At 38.1% G+C, this 23,300-nt stretch overlaps 8 protein-coding genes across 8 annotated transcripts; 5 read left to right on the top strand and 3 right to left on the bottom strand.

The window, feature by feature from the left end:
- The first annotated feature begins 12 nt into the window (after positions 1 to 12).
- LOC17900597 lies at positions 13 to 1,986 on the top strand. The gene has a single exon (XM_006303541.2). The coding sequence runs from the start codon at positions 880 to 882 to the stop codon at positions 1,954 to 1,956; it is 1,077 nt and encodes a 358-aa protein (XP_006303603.1). The 5' UTR covers positions 13 to 879; the 3' UTR covers positions 1,957 to 1,986.
- Positions 1,987 to 2,243: 257 nt separating this feature from the next.
- Positions 2,244 to 3,404, top strand: LOC17899069. The gene has a single exon (XM_006306048.2). The coding sequence runs from the start codon at positions 2,301 to 2,303 to the stop codon at positions 3,342 to 3,344; it is 1,044 nt and encodes a 347-aa protein (XP_006306110.1). The 5' UTR covers positions 2,244 to 2,300; the 3' UTR covers positions 3,345 to 3,404.
- On the bottom strand, positions 3,393 to 6,098 carry LOC17899930 (spermidine synthase 1). Its single transcript, XM_006305027.2, has 9 exons — positions 5,831 to 6,098; positions 5,661 to 5,737; positions 5,448 to 5,570; positions 4,657 to 4,761; positions 4,478 to 4,550; positions 4,312 to 4,383; positions 4,004 to 4,199; positions 3,786 to 3,909; positions 3,393 to 3,692 (listed from the first exon to the last, which is right to left on the bottom strand). Exons 1-9 carry the CDS (start codon positions 6,009 to 6,011, stop codon positions 3,627 to 3,629), a joined length of 1,017 nt encoding a protein of 338 aa, XP_006305089.2. The 5' UTR covers positions 6,012 to 6,098; the 3' UTR covers positions 3,393 to 3,626.
- A 2,396-nt stretch (positions 6,099 to 8,494) lies between these two features.
- LOC17900088 (aldehyde dehydrogenase family 2 member B7, mitochondrial) lies at positions 8,495 to 11,484 on the top strand. The gene is made up of 11 exons (XM_006307154.2): positions 8,495 to 8,622; positions 8,769 to 8,888; positions 8,970 to 9,112; positions 9,199 to 9,352; positions 9,442 to 9,671; positions 9,797 to 9,886; positions 10,137 to 10,310; positions 10,396 to 10,533; positions 10,633 to 10,770; positions 10,864 to 10,925; positions 11,000 to 11,484. Exons 1-11 carry the CDS (start codon positions 8,547 to 8,549, stop codon positions 11,271 to 11,273), a joined length of 1,599 nt encoding a protein of 532 aa, XP_006307216.1. The 5' UTR covers positions 8,495 to 8,546; the 3' UTR covers positions 11,274 to 11,484.
- On the bottom strand, positions 11,452 to 13,632 carry LOC17897105. The gene is made up of 4 exons (XM_006307144.2): positions 12,753 to 13,632; positions 12,469 to 12,651; positions 12,293 to 12,384; positions 11,452 to 12,199 (listed from the first exon to the last, which is right to left on the bottom strand). Exons 1-4 carry the CDS (start codon positions 13,512 to 13,514, stop codon positions 11,620 to 11,622), a joined length of 1,617 nt encoding a protein of 538 aa, XP_006307206.1. The 5' UTR covers positions 13,515 to 13,632; the 3' UTR covers positions 11,452 to 11,619.
- Positions 13,633 to 16,049: 2,417 nt separating this feature from the next.
- Positions 16,050 to 17,814, top strand: LOC17900800 (F-box protein SKIP22). The gene has a single exon (XM_006304623.2). It carries the CDS (start codon positions 16,084 to 16,086, stop codon positions 17,527 to 17,529), a length of 1,446 nt encoding a protein of 481 aa, XP_006304685.1. The 5' UTR covers positions 16,050 to 16,083; the 3' UTR covers positions 17,530 to 17,814.
- A 527-nt stretch (positions 17,815 to 18,341) lies between these two features.
- On the top strand, positions 18,342 to 19,497 carry LOC17900388 (putative F-box protein At1g23770). The gene has a single exon (XM_006304667.2). It carries the CDS (start codon positions 18,364 to 18,366, stop codon positions 19,495 to 19,497), a length of 1,134 nt encoding a protein of 377 aa, XP_006304729.1. The 5' UTR covers positions 18,342 to 18,363.
- Positions 19,498 to 20,764: 1,267 nt separating this feature from the next.
- LOC17897410 (polygalacturonase 1 beta-like protein 1) lies at positions 20,765 to 22,696 on the bottom strand. The gene has a single exon (XM_023777017.1). The coding sequence runs from the start codon at positions 22,694 to 22,696 to the stop codon at positions 20,885 to 20,887; it is 1,812 nt and encodes a 603-aa protein (XP_023632785.1). The 3' UTR covers positions 20,765 to 20,884.
- Positions 22,697 to 23,300: the final 604 nt, after the last annotated feature.

Raw genomic sequence — 23,300 nt, 5'->3', positions numbered from 1 at the left:
CTCTTTAACACTCAGTAGCGTTGAAAGCCTTGCTGTCTTCACTCAGCGTGCTTGAACCCCTACATTTGAGGTCATTTCGTATCCATAAATGTTTTTGTGTCTTGTTGAATGCACATTCCTTACTATAATATGTGTGACATATCTAAAAGGCTCAACCATTCACTCTTTTTCCTTTGTGAGGTATGGCAGCTGGGCTGCATCTTACTCTCTCCCACAACTTAGCTTTGTCATGAATCTGCGTTGTCAACTCGACCATCATCAGCTAAGTTTGCATTGGATGACTTTTAGATTGCTCTATTCTTTACTCACTTACTCTTACCCCAATCTGCAAACAAGCTTCAAATGAGAAAGACGAAGCTGTTTCTTCACCCCGCCCCTTTCCCCTTCCTCGCTTTCAGCTGCTCTATCCCCATTTGGGTTCTCTGCTCATTTTTTTTTGGTCGCATTAGTTTCGTCATCTTTGTCACACATCTGTTGGTGGATCACACACTTACATTTAACTCTTTTGTGGATGCTCTTTGTATTGCTTGTAAAAAGGTGTCAGCTTAGTCTTTTGAGATCATAATTTGGTTTCCCACTTGCGCTTTTCTTCTCCATAGACATACATACTCTTTGCCTTTTCTTTTAATCTGCTCTTTGACCGCAATATCCTTTCATTTGAATACTTTTCTAAATTGGAATTTAAGGCAACATGGTTCAAAAACTTACTTGTATCCAACTTTACATTAAAGTCCTATGTAGCCGGGTCTGAAATCAAATTTGTGGATTGAAGACTATCAACGGCAACGTCAACGGAGGACAACTACATATGTATGAATAACAAATGGTAGATCTGCAATCTCCTTACTTGTTTAGTGAATAGTGATACTGAAAAAGGAGATGAAGATGGAGGAGGATCTAGATTACATCAACATACTCAAACGAGCAACAAAGCTTCTATGCGGTAACATCAATCTTGTTATCTTCCTCTTCCTTTGTTCTCTCCCTCTCTTTTGTTTCTTGATCTTCTTCGAGCTCTCCCTCCAAAGCACTGTCTCGCTTGCTTCTCAATACCTCGTTGGCCAACTCGATAACTGGAGTTACTATGACGTTCGTCAAGATGATGCCTTGTCAGAGAATCTGATTCCGTTGCTTATCCAGACATTTCTACTCTACTTGTTCCCGTACAGCCTCCTAGACCTCCTCACCACCAGCACAGTAGTCTCCGCATCTTGGATTGTACACATGTCGGGAGAGGAACCGTTAAAGTTTGGTAGACTTGTTCGGAGAACCTTAGAGTTATGTCAAAACAGAATTGAAGGTTGCTTGATCACCTCTCTATACGTCCTTCTCATGTCAACCCCTGTTTTCTGTGGTTTCTTCTTTGTGGCAACAAACTATTTCTACATAATTTCCCTTATTGGATTTCGCAACTACTCATACTACTATTATGAATATGGCGGAGGCTATTACAGCAGCTTCAACGATCCGGTAAAGATGTTGTTTGATGCAGTCTTGGCTATGTTTCACGTTGCTCTCTTTCTATTTTTGTTGGCAAAGTTTAGTACGTGGACCTCAGGATGGAACATGGGTTTGGTTGTTTCGGTGTTAGAGGAAGGAGAAGATGGTCAAGCCATCTATGGACCTGATGCACTGACTCTGTCTGCTTACTATGGAAAAGGACATGAGGAGCGTGGTCTCCGAGTGATGCTGGTGTTCTTGGTCTTCGCTATGGCAATGAGGATGCCATGTTTTTGCTTCAAATGCACTGAGAGTTCGAATGGAGTTAGAGTGTTGTACACGAGTTTCTATGTGGGTTTGATCTGTGTTGGGAATGTGATCAAATGGGTGGCTTGTCTAGTGTTTTATGAAGATTGTAGAACTCGGTTTTTGGTGAAGAAAGGTGACTTGGAGATTGGGTCAAAAGCTAAGGCTCTTGTTGCACAGCCTGAGATCAAACCAAAACTCGAATCTTAAATAACAATTTCTGTATGACCAATTGCATTGCCATCTTCTCTAGGCATATCCATTTCAATCTATTGTTGTGTGTTATGAGATTTTAAGTTGGACTTCAACATTTATCTCCAATACTTTGGTCGATGTTTTCGCTCATTTCCACATAATTTAATTTTAAAGACTTGTCCACTGATACAACTCATCTAGTCAAACATTACATACGGTGACTTGTAAAGAAGTCAAGAAGTCAACGTCAATGAAGGACCACTATTAAATTACTCCAAAGACTATTAACAATTACATGTTCTACTAAACATACAGATCTGTGACTTGTCTTCGTCATATTCTGAGAAAGAGATCGAGAAATGGAGACGAAGAGCGAGGAGAAGCCAAGTGTCATCGAACTACTAAAACGAGCTGCAAAGCTACTCTTCTGTAACATCAATCTCTTTCTCTTCATCTGCTTATGTTCTCTCCCACTGTTTTGTTTCTTGATCTTCTTCGAGCTCTCCCTCCAAACCACCTTCGCTTACGCTTCCCAGTTCCTCTTCAAACTACTCACTTTTAGGGAGGACTTGTCGGAGAATGATCTAATTATCATATCAGAAAAAAAAAATGATCTGATTCCTTGGCTGGTCCAGACTATTCTGCTCTACTTCTTTCCCTACTCCATTCTTGACCTTTTTACCACCAGCACGATCGTTGCAGCATCTTCTATTGTTTACACGTCTGAGGAAGAACCGTTGGGGATCCTTCATTTGTTACGAAGATCTCTCAAAGTATGTCAGAACAGAGTAGAAGGTTTATTGATCACATCTCTTTATGTCCTCCTTTGGTCAACCTCTGTTCTTGTTTTCTTTTTCTTGTTCTTTTTTCTTCAGCTTCTTTCTGGTTCAAAAAACTACTTATACATTCCTCATCTCTCAAGAGTATACGTAAGGTTCCACTACCAACCAACGGGGCTATCCGACGTGATAGTGATTCTGACTCTTCTATTTCAATGTGCTTTCTTTATATTTCTGACCGCTAAGTTCAGCAAGTGGAGCGCGGGGTGGAACATGGGTTTGGTTGTTTCGGTTTTAGAAGACGACGAAGATGGTCTTGGCATCTATGGAAGTGATGCTATGTCTCTTTCAGCTTGGTATAGAAAAGGGCATGAGAAACGTGACCTCTGGTTGATGTTGATGTTCTTGGTCTTCGCTCTGGCGATGAGGATGCCATGTCTATACTCCAAATGCAGTGAGAGTTCGAGTGGAAATGGAGTGTTGTATACTGGCGTCTATGTGGGTTTGATTTGTGTTGGGAATGTGCTTAAATGGTTGACTTGTCTTGCTTGTTACTATGATTGTAAAACTAGAGTTTTGAGGAAGAAGCGTGATGTAGAACAAGCTAAACCTCCTGCTACTTGAGAGAGTTTGGCTGAGATCAAATCAATGTTTATAATGGTAAAATGGGTGAAAACTTAATAATTTTCCAGCTTCACGGCAAAAGCAAGAACACATGTTGTAAACTGGATTTTGCTACTATGTAATGTGTAATGCAACTATGCTAAACCCGAGACTGTCGCTTTTGCAGCTCTTGCAGTGTGTTACAGAAACATCCCTCAAACACAGTAACATTCTAAAAACAGTAAAAAAAACTTTTATTTTGATAAATTCAAGGATCCTCCGGATTTCGTTTTCTTTCCCTTTTCAATTGGCTTTCGAATCAATTACCTTCTTGGCGAAAGAAGGCAAGCAGAACGCAGCAGAATGAATCTGAAACCCAAAGAATTGAGAGCATAAGCTAAGAAATGTGGCATAAGTGTCTAGACGGCATGAAATGGTATACCGAGAGGTTTATTTTCTTACCTCAGCATTGTAAAACTTCAAGGGTAAATTTGATTTGCTGGAGCTCTCATCAATTGGGTTCAGTGGGTGTTTGAAGTCAACATCAGGTCCCTCGGTTGAACAGAGCATAAATCCAATAACCCCACTGCAAAAATAAGCATTAAAAATGATACACGTTCAGGTCGAGTTATAATCAAGAAAAGTGTGAGAGACTAAAAGTTAAAGTTCATTAAACATGCCTGGGGTATGTTGGAACACTGGTCCACGCATAATTCACAGAACCCTTGAAGATCTCGCGGCAGTTGGAAACAATGTCTTCAATGATGTCCATGTGAAGCCACAAGCTTTCAGCCTGAGTACACACAACTCCACCAGGACGAAGAGCTCTAGCCACGGATTGGAAGAAGGGTTTCTCGAACAACTCCTTTGCAGGACCTGACATACATCAGCAAGTGAAATCATAGTTAAAGCCTGCTTCTTTTAGCTTTGTTCAAATAAACTGCAAGGGTTAATATGATTGATGATGACATGTGACTGTAGTAGTTACCGATAGGATCTGATGAGTCAACAATAACAGCATCATATGATCCTTCAGCAGCATTCTTCAAGAAAGCAACACCTGCAATAATTCACCAATTAATCAGTTTGAATATTGATTTCAGCATAACTACGTAGCGTTTCAGAGATAGAGGTAAAACACAGCAGTATCGTACCATCGCCAATAACGAGGTTCACGCGAGGATCCTCATATCCAATTGCTACATCAGGGAAAAATTGTTTAGACACCTGCAAAATTACCGGTAGGTGGAACACATTAAAATTTGGATACAAATGTTTAAGGCATTAATCGAAATAGAGATGCAGGAAAGGTGAAAAGTAAGTGACCACTCACGTCGACCACCATTTTATCAATTTCACACATGTCAATGTGCTCAACAGAAGGATGACGTGCAACTTCCCGTAGGACACCACCATCTCCTCCTCCAATGACCAAGACCTATGGAAGAACTAGAAAGGCATTGATCAGATACACTCTGGCTTAAAGCTTTACTGGCTAAAAGCAAAAAAAAAAAAGAACAGCATTTTCAGATGCTCCACTTTACCATAACCCAATATACTTAGATTACACAATTCTAATATTCGGGAGCAAAATCAATTGAAATACAAGAAGCTTTGATTATCAACCTTTTTCTCAAAACAAATCCCCAATAAGAAGCTAGAGAATAATCATAAAAGCCACCTATAAGAGTTTCTATCATATTTATGATTACACAATAAAGTTCACTAGAGTTCTCTAACTCTGCCAGATGAGAACGTGGGACAATGTAACCTTTTTCTATCAGGAGGCCATCAAAGTTGTTTGTACATCTAAAAAGCAAAATAGCATTGATCATCTATCTACCTTTTTCTCTAGTGGACATTCCAATCAATTACGCCAGCTCAATAAGTTTCTATATTCACATCTGATAAAAGGAACTCTGGTTGCTCTATTTCTCTATAAGTAATGATTTAGTCATCCTACTTTACCGGAGAAGAAACATGTCGACTTAAAAAAAAGAACCTTTCATTACATACCAAAGCAATAGACTTTTGATTACAAAGTGACCACCCAAACCGCAATAAAGGTTACTAATTTGGCTAAAGCAATTGAGTTAGAAATGTTCCAAGAGGATTGAACTATACCTTCTTAGGATTAGGGATAGAGCACAATGGAAGGTGAGTGATCATTTCTTGATAAGCGCATTCATCTCTTTCCGTAAGTTGGATGACTCCATCCAAAACCAAAACTTTTCCATATGTTGCAGACTAAGAAAACCAAAAAGCTCACAATCAAAATGATAGTTGATAAAAGATATAAAACAGAGAAATATAAAGTTTATTTATTATTTGGGTTACCTGGAAAACAATCACATCCTGGTAATCTGATTTGCCCTGAAACAAAACTTTCTCAACCTTCAAAGAGTGTGCCTCACCTGCAAACATTTGTAAATAAGTTTTTTAAAAAAACACACACACAAAAGCTTAGATTTTTGGAAAGACCAAGAATTTAGTAAAAAGGAAAAGACCTGGCCACATGGGACTCATTTCAGAGAACCACCCAGGAATGACAGTGGAGAAACAAGCAGGCTCCTTTGTCTGATCTCCGTTCTCTGTCTCCATGGAAGCGACGGCTGCGGCGGGGGAGCCATTATCATCCTCCTCTCTAGGTCTCTTCAAATCGGTGGCGGAGGATTCTTTAGCATCCATGGTTGAGAAATGAGAGAGAGGAATTAGGGTTTTGGTGGGGTTGTGATTTTGGTGTGAAGTGAAACGGAAGATATAAGAAGCAGAAGATTTTGATATTCTCCCTATCACTGAAAATATCATTTTTATTTAATTATTTTATTCAACGTAACGAAATTGGGAAATAATTATGTGATGATAATGAAAAACTTTAATTTTTGCCTCGAATATATCGTTTCCTTTTTAGCTATTTGGCTTTTTATGTATGTTCTATTTTTCTTTCTTTATTCGTGTCTCTCTTGACTTTTGTAAGGACGTTTTTAACTCTACGCGCTAGCTGCTGCTACCTCACGTGCAAAATTTCTCATACGTATCTCTGACTTTAACCGTGGAGCGTAAGACCAACATACCTCGGTTTTTGCAAAAAAAATCTTATATAAGTTAGAAGATCTGAAGATGTTTATGTGTTCAACAACTCAGTTTAAAGTTCTTGATTGATGTAGCTGAAGAGTAGTGTATTTGCCATTTCGGAAACAAGTTGGTGTATTAGAAAATTTGGTTATATGAAGAACACTATTACTATACCACAAAGCGTATACTGACATAAGAGAGAACTGGATCACGAGGTTGAGCCCACTATTATATTAGGCCCAGTATAAGGAATTTTGGATCAGCCTTAGCTAGCTGCCCCTAGGATTAGAAGAAATTAGCTACTTACATAATATTTGGTAGAAACCGAACATTGATAATGCTGTTTCAGTTTCATACGTTTTGTTCATAGTTCTTCGCTCCTTCTTCTCGTTGTTACTTGTTAGGTATTTCAATCGGACGGTCCATTTATTTATATATGGTTCTAGATGGAGCCTGCCAAACCTTATACACGAACACACAAGACAAGGAATCGCATGGAGAAAACAAAAGTTGATGAGAACCCTGGACAAAATATTCGTTAGATTCGCTTCGCTTCGATATTCGTTTCGATTCGATTCGAAAAATTCAAATATTTATAAGATATTGAACCGAAGCAAATGTGAAAATGTAGTATTCGTAAAAACCGAAGCAAATAACAAATATTGATTTTCTTAGTGCCGAATATCCGCTTCGCTTCGTATATTTATATAGATGTATAAATTTAATCATTATATAATATATATATATATATATATATATATAATATGTGTATTTATAGATTTGGGTATATATCTTATATGCCTATTATTCAAATTATTATATTTTGGTCCGTTGGTTTTTTTGTTAAATGTTGTTCTTAAGCAAATAAACATTTATTAGAAAAACCAATATTAAAAATAAAATGTGAGAATTCTATGGACTGTGGTTACATTTTCTACTTATTTTGAAAACATATCAAACAAGAACATCTAATATCTCATATTTTGCATTTTATATTTATGTACTATATGTTTTTAGTTTTAAAATAAAAATTAGATGGGTCGAAGCGAAGCGAAGCAAGTAATTCGCAAATATTACGAAAATATTCGAATATTCGAAGTTCCGAATACTCGAAAATTCACGAATCGAAGCAAATAGCAAAATCAACTATTCGGTCGAGGCGAAGCAAATAACAAATATCACAAATTTTTCGAATATTCGCTTCGTGCCCAAGGCTAGATGACACAACACTATCTTACTACTATAAAAGACAACTTAGTACATGATAACTTTAAAATGATTTTATATATGTAAGCAAAATAGAATCGTGTACGTATCTAGTGGACTATGCAAAATATGATCAATGTGTGGCATTTCTAATGTTTTGAATAACAATTCTAAGGTTTTATATGTGAACTTAGTTTTAGCCAACTTTGGTATAAACTGTCCAAAATATATCATTTATATTTCAACAAATTAAGAACTCTAATTAAAACTGCCAATTACCAAGTGTTTATACCTGAATATGAACAAGTACTACATAGTAAAAGGAAAATAAAAGAAAACTTATGGCTAAAAGTGGTTGGAAGCTCTCTAGAACACCGGGTCCAACGCACAGTGATCTCTGCCGATTTTATTTGATAGCATGTGGTAGTAAACTATTCGTTAAACTGGGACTTTCCGCTAAGTGAGTAGTAATTACGAATCATGAATGTTTCAAACATTATAAAGAATCTACTAAGCTGATTAATAACGTAATCTTAATCTTTAGCTGCCAACACACGTTTATGGACCATCCTAATGATGATATTAACGATATAATAACTAAAATAATCACAAGTGTGGTAGGTGAACCACTCAAATCTATCTCTTCAAAATTAATGGGAGAAAGTAGCAAAGATTTTTCGCTTATATATACCAAAGAAATAATATTAAAATGATATTATATATATTATTAGTATTTTGATTTGACCCATGCGTCGACATGTCCATAGATACATATTACATACACACGTGGAAAAATGAAATGTTATCTAAAATTGGTTCTTTTCTATGTTTGTTAAATGTGAAATCATTACTCCTCCTATAAGTCACAACAAGCAGAGCTCTCACCAATATACAAGAGAGAGCATCATTGTGATTTGTGAAAGAAACAAAAAGTAATAAGCAATGGCGTCAAGAAGAGTTTCATCGTTGCTTGCTCGCTCCTTCATGCCCTCGTCTTCTTCTCTGTTATCTCTTAGAGGTACATACATATATATATCTGATGGGATCGTAATCTCCAAGTTTTTTTAGATTCTGTATCACTTGTTATTTGCAGATCGGTCATTGTTATATTTCTGGTTACTTCTTGATCGAATTGATAGATTCTTGTTTTGTTTGTTACTTTAGGTATGAACAGAGGAGTGCAGAGATACAGTAACCATGCTGTTGAAAACACTATTACTCCACCTGTGAAAGTTGAACACACACAGCTCTTGATCGGAGGAAAATTCGTTGATGCAGCCTCAGGTAAGAACATGTTTTGATAGCCTTGTCAATATCTCTAAAGCTTGTAAATATTGAAACTATTATTGTTTAAAATATTTACAGGAAAAACTTTCCCTACTCTGGATCCAAGGAATGGTGAAGTGATTGCTCAGGTGGCTGAAGGTGATGTTGAAGACGTGAACCGTGCGGTTGCAGCTGCAAGAAAGGCCTTTGATGAAGGACCATGGCCTAGAATGACAGCTTATGTAAATACAACTTGTTTTGTTTTTTTTTTCCTATCTTTGTGTGTTTTTGAAAAATGACTCTCTTAGCTTGGTTTAAATTTCTTCAGGAGAGATCAAAGATACTGTTTCGTTTCGCTGACTTGATCGAGAAACATAACGATGAGATTGCTGCTCTTGAGACTTGGGATAATGGGAAACCTTTTGAACAAGCTGCTAAAATTGAAGTGCCAATGCTTGCTAGGGTGTTCCGTTACTATGCTGGTGAGTGAAACCACTGATGCATTTTTATTGTGTACTTTGAGATTTTTTCTACTCATGATTTGTGCTTTCTCTTTGGATGAGTTTCCCAGGTTGGGCAGACAAGATCCATGGAATGACGGTTCCAGGAGATGGTCCATACCATGTGCAGACTTTGCATGAGCCCATAGGAGTTGCTGGACAGATCATCCCATGGAACTTCCCTCTTCTCATGCTTTCTTGGAAACTTGGACCAGCTTTAGCTTGCGGAAACACTCTTGTTCTCAAGACGGCTGAGCAAACTCCTCTATCTGCTCTCCTTGTTTCAAGACTACTTCATGAGGTAACAATGTGCTCTTGTGTTTGCTATCATCTATCTACTTGATGACAGCTTAAAGGCTTTTTTGGCTTATCTGCTTTCTTTAACATATGTTATGTTTTGCTTAAGTAACTGATATCTTATGACAGGCTGGACTTCCTGATGGAGTTGTGAATATAGTTTCTGGATTTGGTGCTACAGCTGGTGCAGCCTTAGCTAGTCACATGGACGTTGATAAGGTTTAAAAGACGAAACTTGAAAACTTCTTCTTATTTCACCGTGTTCTGCAACTGTTATATGTCATGTTCCGCAGATTTTTTCCTAGTTTCTTGGAACAGTTTCTGCAAGCATATATAAGAATACATACCAGGCAGTTTAGTAACATTTTGTTGCTGAAAAGCTACACTCATGACCATGAGATCGAGAAGTTCTAATTAGTTCAAAGGTTTGCCATCTATAGACTTCTGATTAATCTTCTGCACGCTACAGGTTGCTTTCACCGGTTCTACTGACGTTGGGAAGATTATTCTTGATTTGGCCTCAAAAAGCAACCTTAAGTCAGTGACTCTTGAGCTTGGAGGCAAGTCACCATTCATAGTATGTGAAGATGCTGATGTGGATCAGGCCGTTGAGCTTGCACATTTCGCTTTGTTCTTTAACCAGGTAACATCACTTGAACACCTCAATGTCTGAATTATATGATTCAAAGTCTTAAGTATAACCTGAATCTGTTCTGCTTAACTTGTAGGGACAATGCTGCTGTGCTGGCTCGCGTACATTTGTACATGAACGCGTGTATGATGAGTTTGTAGAGAAAGCTAAAGCGCGTGCTGTAAAACGCGCTGTTGGAGATCCCTTCAAGTCAGGCATTGAGCAAGGTCCCCAGGTACACATTACAACATCTAGAAACCGTCACCTAACCATGTTCTTGGTGAAAAACAGAACAGCATTTAAAAATTCCTAAACTTGTTTTGAAAAAAAACAGATTGACTCAGAGCAATTCAATAAAATCCTGAAGTACATCAAACATGGAGTTGATGCTGGAGCCACATTACAAGCTGGAGGTGATCGTTTTGGTTCTAAGGGTTACTACATTCAACCCACCGTCTTCTCAGACGTGAAAGTAAGTAAACAAAGTATTACCTTAAACAAAACTCCATTGTCATCACGGTTTCTTGAGAATTCTAAGTTGTATGGACCATATTAAATTTGGCAGGATGACATGCTCATAGCCACAGACGAGATTTTTGGACCAGTTCAAACCATATTGAAGTTCAAGTACAAATCTAATGCTAAACCAAATGTTTCCCCTTCGTTGACAATATTTACTGATGGCTTTTAATGTTTCTTAGGGATCTTGATGAGGTGATTGCAAGGGCAAACAACTCCAAGTACGGTTTAGCTGCAGGAGTGTTCACACAGAATCTGGACACAGCGAACAGACTGATGCGAGCGCTGAGGGTTGGTACCGTTTGGATTAACTGTTTTGATGTACTTGATGCTACAATTCCATTTGGAGGGTATAAGATGAGTGGCATTGGAAGAGAGAAGGGTCTTTACAGTCTTAGCCATTACCTACAAGTTAAGGCTGTTGTCACATCTCTCAAGAACCCGGCCTGGCTCTAAACCAAACAGGGTATCTCATCCTTAATTTAGCTGAACTTATGCTTATTTCTTGATGTTGGTTCATTCTTGATTTGCACTTTTGCTTTGGAAAACCTGCAAGTGTCCTGTATCTAGGTTTTCTAGATTTTGAGAGTAATTTATCTTCAACACATTTAATAAATAAAGCTACAAAAATGTGTGATTTATAAAAACCAAACTCTTATTAGTTTCATTGATGTGTATATGAACTTGACTAATACAATAGAATTCACGAATGATCTCTCTATAAGTAAGCAGTGGAAACTGAGAGCCTTTTCACAGTAGGAGTAGAAGTGGCAACAACATAAAAATCTAGATATTTTATGGTTCAAGGATTCTTCAGTTTGATTCTGAGCTTTCTAGTGATTTGTGATGCCTTTGGATGAACTGGTCGTTTCGTGTTATCAGCAGACTGTTCTGCTTCCACCCAGTTTACAACTTTGAGAATCAGAGACTGTGGAACCTTCTTAACATCTGCATCACCTGAGCCTTTACACTTCTTCATCCCTTTCTCCAAAGCTTTTTCTATAAACTCCATGAACCAGTTTGCAGCTTCTTTCTCTACCTCTTTAACCAACCTAGCCGTGTTTCCTAACCCGGAAGAAGGAGCTGCTGGGTTCTTGTTCTCATCGCTTGATCTCAACTGCTTGTGATTTTGCTGCTGCTTTAAAACAATTCTTCTCTTTGCTGTGGTTTTCTCCTGATCATTAGAGTTATGCTGGATTTCGTGTAGTATCAACGACGATCCATTCTCGGATTTGTTCTCTGTTGTAGCAGATGAAGCATTTGCTTCATTGGACGCAATTTCATTCATGGTTTCAGATATCTGGCTGTGAAACTCCAAGAACTTGTCGAAGCACGCAGCTGGACAATCAGCTTTTGCTGATTTGCTTAGATTGGCAAATGTTCTGTTCAAAAAGATTCACAACAACTTTATCACATTTCAGACTCGAAACACATTAACCATACAATGAAAAATACTTAAATTTTCAGATGTATACTTGAGATGACGAACGACTGTTTCTGTGGCTGTAGCTTCTCTCAATGCCTGAAGAGCTATCTTCTGAGCCGTCTCTCGCTGCTGCATAGCTTCCTGCTCAGATACAAAGATATCTCTTAGTATCACCAAACCATTCTTAAAAAAACTGTAATTTATTGAAACTAAATTTATACAAACCTTGCTGAGTGTGCTAAGTCTTCCTGGTAGACTCAAACCCTTCTCTGGTTTTTCCAACTTACTGTACTTTGGAGAAAGCATCTTAGAGGTAGTTTTCGGAGCCTCTCTCTCATCTTCCAGCAAAGCAGCTGCAGTTGCTCTTCTAGTACGCATACTCGGAGGTGGTGAATCGCTTTTCTTTGCCTGCAAAATTAAGAACTAAGCCATTGTTATCTCTGTCCACAACTACCCTTTATGCTTAAGAGTTTAACCAATAGAGAAAACACAGAGCAAAATGTACCTACAGAGGATTTAAAAGGACTAAGCAGAGCAGAAGAAACAGAGTTCTTGGCCAACATTTCTCTGTCGCAAACACTTCTGCTTCTCGGAAACTTTGAAGTTGGCGGAACAACACAGCTCTTCCTCATCATTACAGCAGGACTCTCTCCTTTAAGATCCGTCATTTTCGACAAAAGCCCTCCACCATAAGAGGACCTAACTCCACCTGGTGATCTCCCTCTTGTCATAACCACCGGAGACGCCGCTGTGAATCTCCCCGTTGCAAGCCTATGTTTCGCCGGCGTACACTGATCAAAATCCAAAGGCGCAGGCTTTAACACAAACGGAGACGAAACGTCACCATTTTGACCCCAAGAACCACGTCTCGGTCTCGTACCAGACTCTTTCTCAACCTTCCCTCTAGTACTCATCAACGGCTCAGGAGTTCCGAGCAGAGGATGCCGTCCCGGAATCGGCCTTGCGCCTTTGATTATCGGAACAGGCGTCCCAGGATCGAGCCGATCAACGTAGATAAACTGACCCAACTGCATTTTGTTGCTGAGAACTACATCGTCTTGATCCGAAGGAAGGCTAACGTAGATCGAATGAGAAGAATCAGAGACTTTAATGAAGAAGCCTTGTTTGGGTAATAGATTCTTCTCGTCAAGATCGACGGGGACAATATCCGTGACCTGTAATAACGAGCTTCTGTGTTCTCCGGTCGGTTTAACTCCGGTTTTCATACCGTCGAGTAGCTTTTGAAGGATCCCTGGTGCTAAAGCCGCCATTTTTGTCGGAGTTTCAAGATCGAAACTTTGTGATTCAAACCAGAAATTCAAGAAATGGGTATAGATCGCAAAGATTGAACAATTTAGGGTTTTTCACATTTAGCCAACGGTAAAATGGAAAGAAAACAAAAATTGCAACTTTGTTTGAATAAGGAAGAAATAAATTGGGGATTTTTTTCTTTTCTTTTTTTCTTGGAACGTTGTGAGCAACGGTCGAATTTTGGTGGTGGCCGGTGGGTCTATGTAATTAGTATTCGTAATTGTATAATTACTAGATTTGAACCCGCGGTACACCGCGGGGCAAAGTGTTTTTATTTATTTTTAAATTTAATATTTCTGATATGCTGTTATTTTTATTTTAAAATTATTAAAATTACATAATATCAAACTTAATTAAATTAGTGTGATTCAATATGTTTTATATTAATATAATTAAAAATAGTATAATGAAGTTAAAACCTGTTTTAAGGTATAAAATTTAAACTCGTCCCGTCTTATAACCCGTCACATAACTCGTCATACAACCCGTGTATAAATGTTATTTCTATAACAAACACAATTTGTTTTAATATCAAGAGTATATAACAAACCCCGTCATACAATCTGTTTTGTAATAATTGTTTTCATCGGTATTTCGCATAACAACTAATAATCATTTGCAAATCAAACGTATATCTTATTCAATAAGAACGATGTGCGAGGACATACAACCCTCTTTTAAAAACTTAAATATTAAAATTTCCTCAAATAAAATACCTGATTATACCGAATAAAACTTTTAAATTTGGACGCCTGAGAAATAAAGTTTTTTGTTCATCGTAATTGGAAATATATTAGTCTTATATTTAATGGTTCCGAATCATTGTCTAATTATTAGAGATATTAAATATTGGAACATATTAAATATTGTTTGTTATAAATTATTAGAGAAATTAATTAAATATTTTTTGCATTATTTCTTACAAAATATTAAATGCATCAAGAGTAATAAATGTTAGCTATAGTATTTTTTCCAAAACGTATTGCAAAAATATTAAAGTAGATTGTATTTTTTTTTGCAAAAAGTGTTACAAAAATATTATAGTAGATTAAGATTTTCCATTTAAATAAGATTTTATGTATCAATTATTTTCGATTTTATATATTAGTTAAATCAGTGATTATACCTATTATAAACTTTTTATCGTTTTATAATATTTCATCCAAAAAATGTTTTTTACCTTTTTGAAAATTTGAAATTGATTATCGATAGTTTCAAATATAATTATAAATAATAGTGTATATATATATATATGTATTAATTTTATTAAATGATTGCATAGAGTATTAAGCTATTTAAATTAAATATGATAATGGATTAATTTGGTAACCTAAAAAAATATCTAAATAGCTGATTTTAGAGAACTAATTGCATGTAGGAATAATAGGTTCTATCAATTTAATGTTTTCAAAACTGTTAAATGAAATAAATGAGGCTGCCATTTTTATTTTGAGCATTAAATTATTAATGCAAAATCATTAACTATTTTGATTATTTTGATTTAATTCAGTAACTAATTCGGATAAGCTGTGAGAGATTTAAGGGAATAGGTTTTGAATATATATTTTTCTAATAGTGGAATCAATTTTTTTTTCAAAAGGAAAAAAAATTAATGGCAGTGGCATTCTCTGTAAATACTATTGAACTACAAGATTTTTTTCATAAGTTGCTACAAAAATGTTAATATAGATACTTTAATCTGAGGGATCTTCTTGTTTGTTTTATATAGGTTGCAGCGTACGCTTATCCAATAATAGTCATGATTAGACCATCTTAATTACCATTTGGGTTTGACAATACATATAATTCTTGACTTTTCGTTTGCAGTGAGTTTGACTGGTTCTTCTGTTTCCTAATTAGAAGGGTCACTAAGTAACATTTTATACATTGAAAACTCTCAATAAACCATATATTTTTCCGCTAATCCACCATATCCATTAGTCAACTATATTTAAAACATTTTATTACGTTATTAGTAATTTCGTATCAGTCAAAAATCTGCAAAAATATGGTTTGATTGTAGATGTTTGTCTTATGGATTCGCCAACTCACTTAAAAAAAAAAATGGTAGGTAAGTCATGTAGTCAGTATTTATAAATCCATTTTTCAAAATTGTTGCCATTTATAAAGAAACCAAAAATCTATGGAACAAAAATTGTCTTTAGCTAAGTTGACCAAACCCCAACAGAAGTTGCCAAACAACAGAGTCCAAAACATAGCTTAGTTGGAACTTTGGAACCAATCAACACCAACAGCCAAAAGCAAACTTCAAAAATAATATTATAATTTAACTTTAGTTTTTTTGTTTTGTTTTCTTTGGTTCGGCCTAGTAATAATATTCGGTACCCATCATAAGCCCATATTATAATTTAAGAAGTTATTTATGGGCCGAAGAAGCCCAATAATTGGTAACCGCCTTCTTCAATACGCGACAATTCTCATTTTGCAGGTGAAAGTTATATTATCTCTTTTTCAGTTTTTCTTGTCGAAGAAGATCACAATTCACAAGTTCATAAACAGAGCCCGACAATGAAGTTACGGTTGAGACTTCACGAGACGAGAGAAACCTTAAAGCTTGAATTGGCCGATACAGGCACACTCCATGATCTCCAGCGACGGATCAATCCCACAGAGCCTTCCTCCGTTCATCTATCGCTTAATCGTAAAGACGAGCTCCTCGCATCTTCGCCGGAGGATACGCTCCGATCTCTTGGTGTAACATCCGGTGACCTTATCTACTACTCTCTCGATCAATCTGCTTTTACTTCATCGGTTCAGGTTGGGGAATCTTCGAATTGTGAATCGGGAGCTTCTCAATCGGAGAGTAATCAGGCGGCTGTTCACGATTCGATGGGTATGGGGTACGGAGAGGTTGATGTTGTCCCCGATCAAGCGAAACCTAATCCGAATTTCATCGTAGAAGATCCAGCAGAAGGATCCAAGGGGGAAAATTCGGGTATGGAGGGTCCAGAGCCGATGGATGTGGAGCAGCTTGACATGGAGCTCCCTGCCGCTGAAAGCAAAAGGTTAAGTGAACCATTCTTCTTGAGAAAGATATTGCTTGAGAAATCTGGTGATACCAGTGAGTTGACTACTTTGGCTTCGTCGGTTCATGCTGTTATGTTAGAATCTGGATTTGTGCTTTTCGATTCCGGGTCTGATAAGTTTAGCTTTTCGGAGATGTTACTTACGGCATCCTTAAAGTACACTCTACCTGAGCTAATTAAGTCTAAGGATGCCAATACAATCGAGTCAGTTACTGTGAAGTTTCAGAATTTAGGCCCTTGGGTTGTAGTTTATGGAACTGTAGGTGGGTCTAGTGTGAGAGTGCACATGAATCTTGATAAGCGTAGGTTTGTGCCCGTTATTGATTTGGTTATGGATACGTTGAAGTCTGACAAAGAAGGGTCTTCGAGCATCTACCGTGAAGTGTTCATGTTCTGGAGTTCGGTAAAAGATGGTCTTGTTATCCCGTTGTTGATTGGTATTTGCGATAAAGCTGGCTTGGAACCCCCACCATGCTTGATGCGCTTACCAACAGAGCTAAAACTGAAGATACTAGAGTCGCTTCCTGGCGTGAGTATTGCAAAGATGGCTTGTGTTTGTACAGAGATGCGGTATCTAGCTTCGGACAATGACTTGTGGAAACAGAAATGCTTGGAAGAAGCTAAGAGTTTCCTGGGGACAGAAGTGGGTGATTTGGTTAATTGGAAGGCAAGATTTGCTGATTTTTGGAGGCATAACCAGCTTGCTGCTACTTGGAGGCAGACACATCATGCAAGAAGGAACGTTTCCACGGGAAGAAGCCCCATGCGATTCCCTTGGATTATTGGAGACCCCCCTTTCACATGGTTTAATGGGGATCACTTGCATGGACCCATAGGTATTCACCCAGGACAACCAGCACGTGGGCTTGGTGGAAGAACTTGGGGTCAGCGCTTTACTCCCAGATGCAACCATGGAGGAATTAACTAGCAAACATCCTGCTGAGAAAATGGAACTGGTGTGAATCTGTTGAAGGTAGGAGAAATAGGTGTTGTATATGGCTTTTCCGATATCAGCAAATAAATGGGCAGGAAACTAATATGTTCGATACTTGAAAAGTTTCTTTGGTTTTAAATGATGTTCTCTTCTTTTTGCATATTTATGCTATGGTTGCTCTTTTATGAGTTTTTTTTACAAGTATAAGTACAGTATAACATGGCTTCTTGTTTTATAAAGAAACATTACTTCCTATATATTGTCATCATTGCTCTCAGATTTCATATTTGCAAGCTGATTGTGATGTTGCAATAAGCTACATGTCTTCTTGACCCAAAAAAAAAATAAGCTACATGTCTTTACAGACTTGCACAACTTGTTAGTCACCAAAAAGAAGAAATCTCATAAAAACGATGGTTCAGTGAATCTTCATTAAATAAGCTTCGGTGTTTCCCATATTCCAATCACATCACATCTCTTTACTTAACTAAAGCTCAGTCTTACACTTCGGCAAAGAAACATGTCCAACGTAACTAGGAATCTAGGATGTTAAGATTGAAATGATTCTAGCCGAACCAACTGAAAACAGATTCTGCTTTGTTCAGTTAAGATATGGTATCGGCATATATATCGCTTAGACATGAGAATGAGAATATCCACCAAAAGCCAACTACATAAGTAAGCGCCTTTTTCTCTAAAATATACGGAAGATCATAACAGAGTCCGAGAACGCAGGGACGGTAGAGACTACAGTAGACTAGGGTAACCCTAAACCTTATATAGGCTGATACAGTCACTCTCAACGATCTCCGGCTACGTATCAATCCCATGGCGCCTACCTCAGTTCATCTGTTACCATATCCAGCGGAAGGTCCAGAGCCGATGGATGTTAAGATCGCTCCGGCAGTAAGCAAAAGGTTTAGTATAACATTCTTTTTGAAAAAGATATTGCTTGAGAAATCTGGTGACGACAGTGACCTGACGATTTTGGTTTTGTCAGTTCATGCTGTTATGCTAGAATCTGGTTTCTTGCTGTTGGATCATGGTCCTAATGATAGGTTTAGCTTTTCAAAGAAGTTACTCTCTGTTTCTCTTAGGTATTCTCTGCCTGAGCTTATTAGCCGTAAGGATAACAATAAACTCGAGTCTGTTACTTTGCGGTTTCACAACATAGGCCCTAGGGTTGTAGTTTACGGAACACTAGGTGGGACTGGTGAGAGAGTGTACATGACTAGTCTTGCTAAGCGTAGGTTCGTGCCCGTTATCGACTTGGTTGTGGATACTTTGAAGTTTGAGAAAGAAAGCTCTTCGATCCACTACCGCCAAGTGTTTATGTTCTGGAGAATGGTTAAAGACGATGTTGTTATCCCGTTGTTGACTCGTCTTTGTGAAAAGACTGGCTTGGATCCTCCGCCAAGTTTGCTTAGCCTACCACCAGAGCTAACTCTGAAGATATTAGAGTCGCTTCCTGGTGTGAGTATTGGGCATATGGCTTGCGTTTGTACAGAGCTGCGGGGTGTGGCATCAGACAATGATTTGTGGAAACAGAAATGCTTGGAAGAAGCTAAGAATCATATTTGGACATTAACAGGTAGGATTGATTGGAAGCGTAGATTTGCTGAGTTTTGGAGGCAAAAGAAACACCTCATTCTCCAACAAAGAGAAATCCTTGACAGATGTCCAAGAAGCAAAGTTCCCACAAGAAGAAGCAATATAAGAGGAGTCCCTTGCAACAACCGTGGAGACCTTTATGACCCTAGCAATATAAGAGGAGTCCCTTGCAACAACCGTGGAGACCTTTATGACCCTAGCAATATAAGAGGAGTCCCTTGCAACAACCGTGGAGACCTTTATGACCCTAGCAATAGAGACCCTTCTGTCCTTAGAGTCCCAAGAAGCGGCCCTGGAAGAGAGCTTTACTCCCAGAGGCAAACATGCGGAGTGATCAGATGGAACCGGTGAAGGTAGGAGGAGTAGGTTTTTGATTCCTGCAAAATAAAAACCACTTGGATACTAGTATTTTTGAGTTTTCAAATATTTTAATTTGGTTTTGGGATGTTGTTCTCTTATTCTGGCAATGCTACTTATGCTATAAATTTGGTTGCTCTTTTATGAGCTTTTTTATTACAGCTTTTGACCATCCGATAACATGGCTATCTTATACTGCAAAAGCTGATGCTGAGTGAAATTCTTTTTTCATATGGGAAATGTTTACGAATTTTTTATTAAATATTACATACTCAATCTATCATGAATTAAATTCAAAAACATTTCAGTCTATGATAGAAATTGAAGTGGTGGTTTTGCACATTCATATAGTTTATAGCACCCCATCATCTTAAAGATGTAGTCACATCCATTACTTAAAAAGTAACAAAGAAGAATGATGTAAATGACTACAAGTCAAATTGGAGAGGAGGAGGACCTTGCTAGTCACTAGTAAGCTACATGTCTTTATAGGCTACATAACTTGTTGTTTGTCCCCAAAAACAATCTCACTAAAAATGATGGTTGAGTTGAGTCAACCTTCATTCAATAAGCTTTGTTCTTCCCCATATTCCATTACATCACTTCTCCTTTACTTCATTGAGTTTTTTCTCGTATATCAATAACATCTCCCTAATGTTGGAACTATGTTTCAGTAAGGTTAGTCTTACACTTCCAAACAAAGAAACATCAAAGTGTATCTTGATTTCCTAAGGTATCGCTTAGATATGCGGTTTACGAACTAAAACGCGTTTGCCACTGAACTAAACAGTGGCTTTTTGGTAAACCATGCAAACAATAATATCATGGAACATAAAAATGAGATGTGAATATCGTCGGCCGGCTCATTGATCATTTCAACAAAATCCAAATGTGTCTGTTTCACTTTGCATAACAAATATGTTGGGATGTTTAACATTCATAAAGTTTCAATAAGAGAGTCGCATTGTTCCCTTTTAAACAACCCCACCCTCGTGACTCCTTCCCTTTTATCGTTATTGTGTTGGTTTTTAGTTCTCTCTGTTTGTATTCGATGTTGATTCATTATAAAATTTTAAAATTGGATGGTCCTTAATTAACGAATCATCTAGAATTACAACTTATATTCATATTAACAATGTAATCAATTGTTATTAATTTATGATTTTGCATTTGTTTATTTTGATGATCCATCCACTTGAATTCATTGTAAACGAACTTAAAAAAAAAAAAACCCCACAAGTAATTAAATTGCGTAGGTAACTTCACTTCAATATATATTTATTTAACAGAATCGGAGGAACATAGCGAGTTTGTATCGTTACAGAAATATAAAGATACAAAAAAATTAACATTCATTATTAATTTTGCTACGATATGTTGGTTAATCAGCGATGGCCCAATTCATATCATTCTCAAAGATCCAATGGCAGACCTCGATTTGACCCGGGCTGGATCTAAGCGACACGAAAGCTCCATGGTTCGCACCCCAAGCTGAAGTGTCAATGTGACATATAGCAATACCATGGTTGATCTTGGCTTTGCTCTTGAGGTCTAAAATATCCGACTCGTAAACCCGGACTTTAGGCACGGAGTGACAGTAGTATAGTAAGTAAGGGTACAAACTCTGATGGCACGACACTGCCTTTGTCACTTTTCCACCGTTGATTCCTTTGACTTTCCCGATCATGACCTTTTCCTTTGATCCGGCTACACTCTCTGTCGTTCGGACTACCACGCTTCGACCAAGCACCGATGTCGCGAAATCGATCATATCTTCGGCTGATCCAACACATCGCTTCGTCTCGCCGATCGTAGGCGATCTCTCGCATTCGGTTAGCGCATTAGTAATTATCCCTTCCATCGTAGAGTTATCCCTAGCGTGGAAAACACGCTTGATTTCCGCGATTTTCGATGTGGAAAACGGTAACTTCGAGACAATGCTACGGGGCAGAAACGACCTTTTCGGCATTTTATCTTTAACATCAGGCATCCAAATCAATGTACCTTCTTTAAGCATCGATTCTCTAAAGAACTTGCCAGGCTCCACCCACCTATTAACAGTTTTACCATCCCGGAGTCTACTCTGGTTATATTTCGCGAATTCAACGCCTGTTTTCGCATAACTCTTGAACGTTGAGTTCTTAGTATACGTCTTGAAACCAATCTTGTTTCCCTCAGCTCCTTTACCATAACCGGTGAACGTTTCCGAACCGGGATTAAAAGATTTACCATAATTCACGAAATCAACCTTCTGTGAGTTCGACTTCTTGGCATACGACGAGAACGTATCGTCCCCAGCGTTTGCCTTGTCTCTATAATTCAAGAACGTGTCAACGGCAGCGTTCCCTGATGCACCGTAGTTTTTAAAGTTATTCCGAGGAACGTTTCCGTCGCCTCCGTAGCCTTTAAAAGTGTCATTGGCTGAGTTAGCGTTCTCGCCGTAGTTGGAGAAATCTGATCCGATTACATTGGAAGAGACGCCGTAGGAAGCGAACTCGTTCGGAGCTCCGTTACCGTTTTTGCCGTAACTGGTGAAAGATTGACCCGATCCGGCGTTGCCGTCGTGAGCGTATGTCTTGAACGTCTGTGTACGACCGTTTCCGTTGTCGGAATACGCCGTGAAACGACTAGTTGGATTGTTGACTTCGGACTGATAGCTTTTAAACTCGTCGGAGCCACCAGTGGCTGAGGTTCCGTAGGTATTGAAGCTTTCATCGACGACGTTGCTGTTATCTGCGTAGCCTGTGAAAGTATCGTCGTGACCGGCGGCGTCGCGGCTGTACCGACGGAAAGAGTCGGTTACTACGTTGCCGTCTTGTGAATATTTCTCAAACGAGTCGGCGCCACCGGGGTGACTCCCGTAGTTGGTGAAGTTTCGTTGGTCGTAAACAGAGAACTTAACGTCGTCGCTGTGCTTCTCTAGGGTTGGTCCTAAATCGGGGAAACAGAAGAGGTTAGCGGCGGAGCAGAAGTCAGGGAGGCGATCGGGAAGCGAGTTTTGGGAGGCGAGTTTGGCGAAAGTGGCGGAGGCTACGGCGGTTAGAGGTGAAGCTTTGGAGAGGAGAAAGGCTGAGCCTGGTGATTGGTTTTGGATCTGTTTGTTCCAGTAACGTACTAAAGACGCTTTTGGTGTGAACGGATTCGTCTCCGGCGTAAACCCGCCGTTAACTAACCTTCCTCTTCCGGCCACCATAACTACCTACATTGTGTAAGTTACAATAATTGTTAAAATGATCAAAAAGTGAAATAAAAATGGAAACAAATCTTGTAACGAATCATCAGTTTTAGAGAAATCAGACAATTGAGGAGTTGAGTTTTGACTTACATGGAAGAGACACGACAAGAGGAATGGTAGGAGAAGAACAAATTGATTGAGCATTGTTTTTTTTTTTTCGAGAGAGAGAGGAATCATTCGATCGGGGCAGAGTAAATGTTGGTGAGTTGTTGATGCATATCTATGTGTGTGTGTATATATATATATAAAGTTTCAAGTTCGAACCAATGTTTAAATGTAAATTTTTAATAGTGTATAGAATTTGAATAACTATGACATTGATTAGAAAAATCAGATATTTTGTTTACGGTTTGTCAACAACATGTATCCTACCGATTGTGACAAACAACAACACATCCGTAGACAATGTTAGACTAACCTTTCATATATTCAGTGTAGTTATTACACAATTCATATAATAAATTCACACTTAATCATAGTAAGTTTATACTAAAAAAGATGAGCGTTCACTGTCCAATTTTCTAAAAGTAAAAATAAAAAACTTAAGAGCTCAATCACCTTA

Source organism: Capsella rubella, unplaced genomic scaffold (genome assembly GCF_000375325.1).
Source record: "Capsella rubella cultivar Monte Gargano unplaced genomic scaffold, Caprub1_0 scaffold_1, whole genome shotgun sequence".
In the NCBI taxonomy this organism is placed as follows: domain Eukaryota; kingdom Viridiplantae; phylum Streptophyta; class Magnoliopsida; order Brassicales; family Brassicaceae; genus Capsella; species Capsella rubella.
This window is presented reverse-complemented; position numbering and strand designations above follow the sequence as displayed.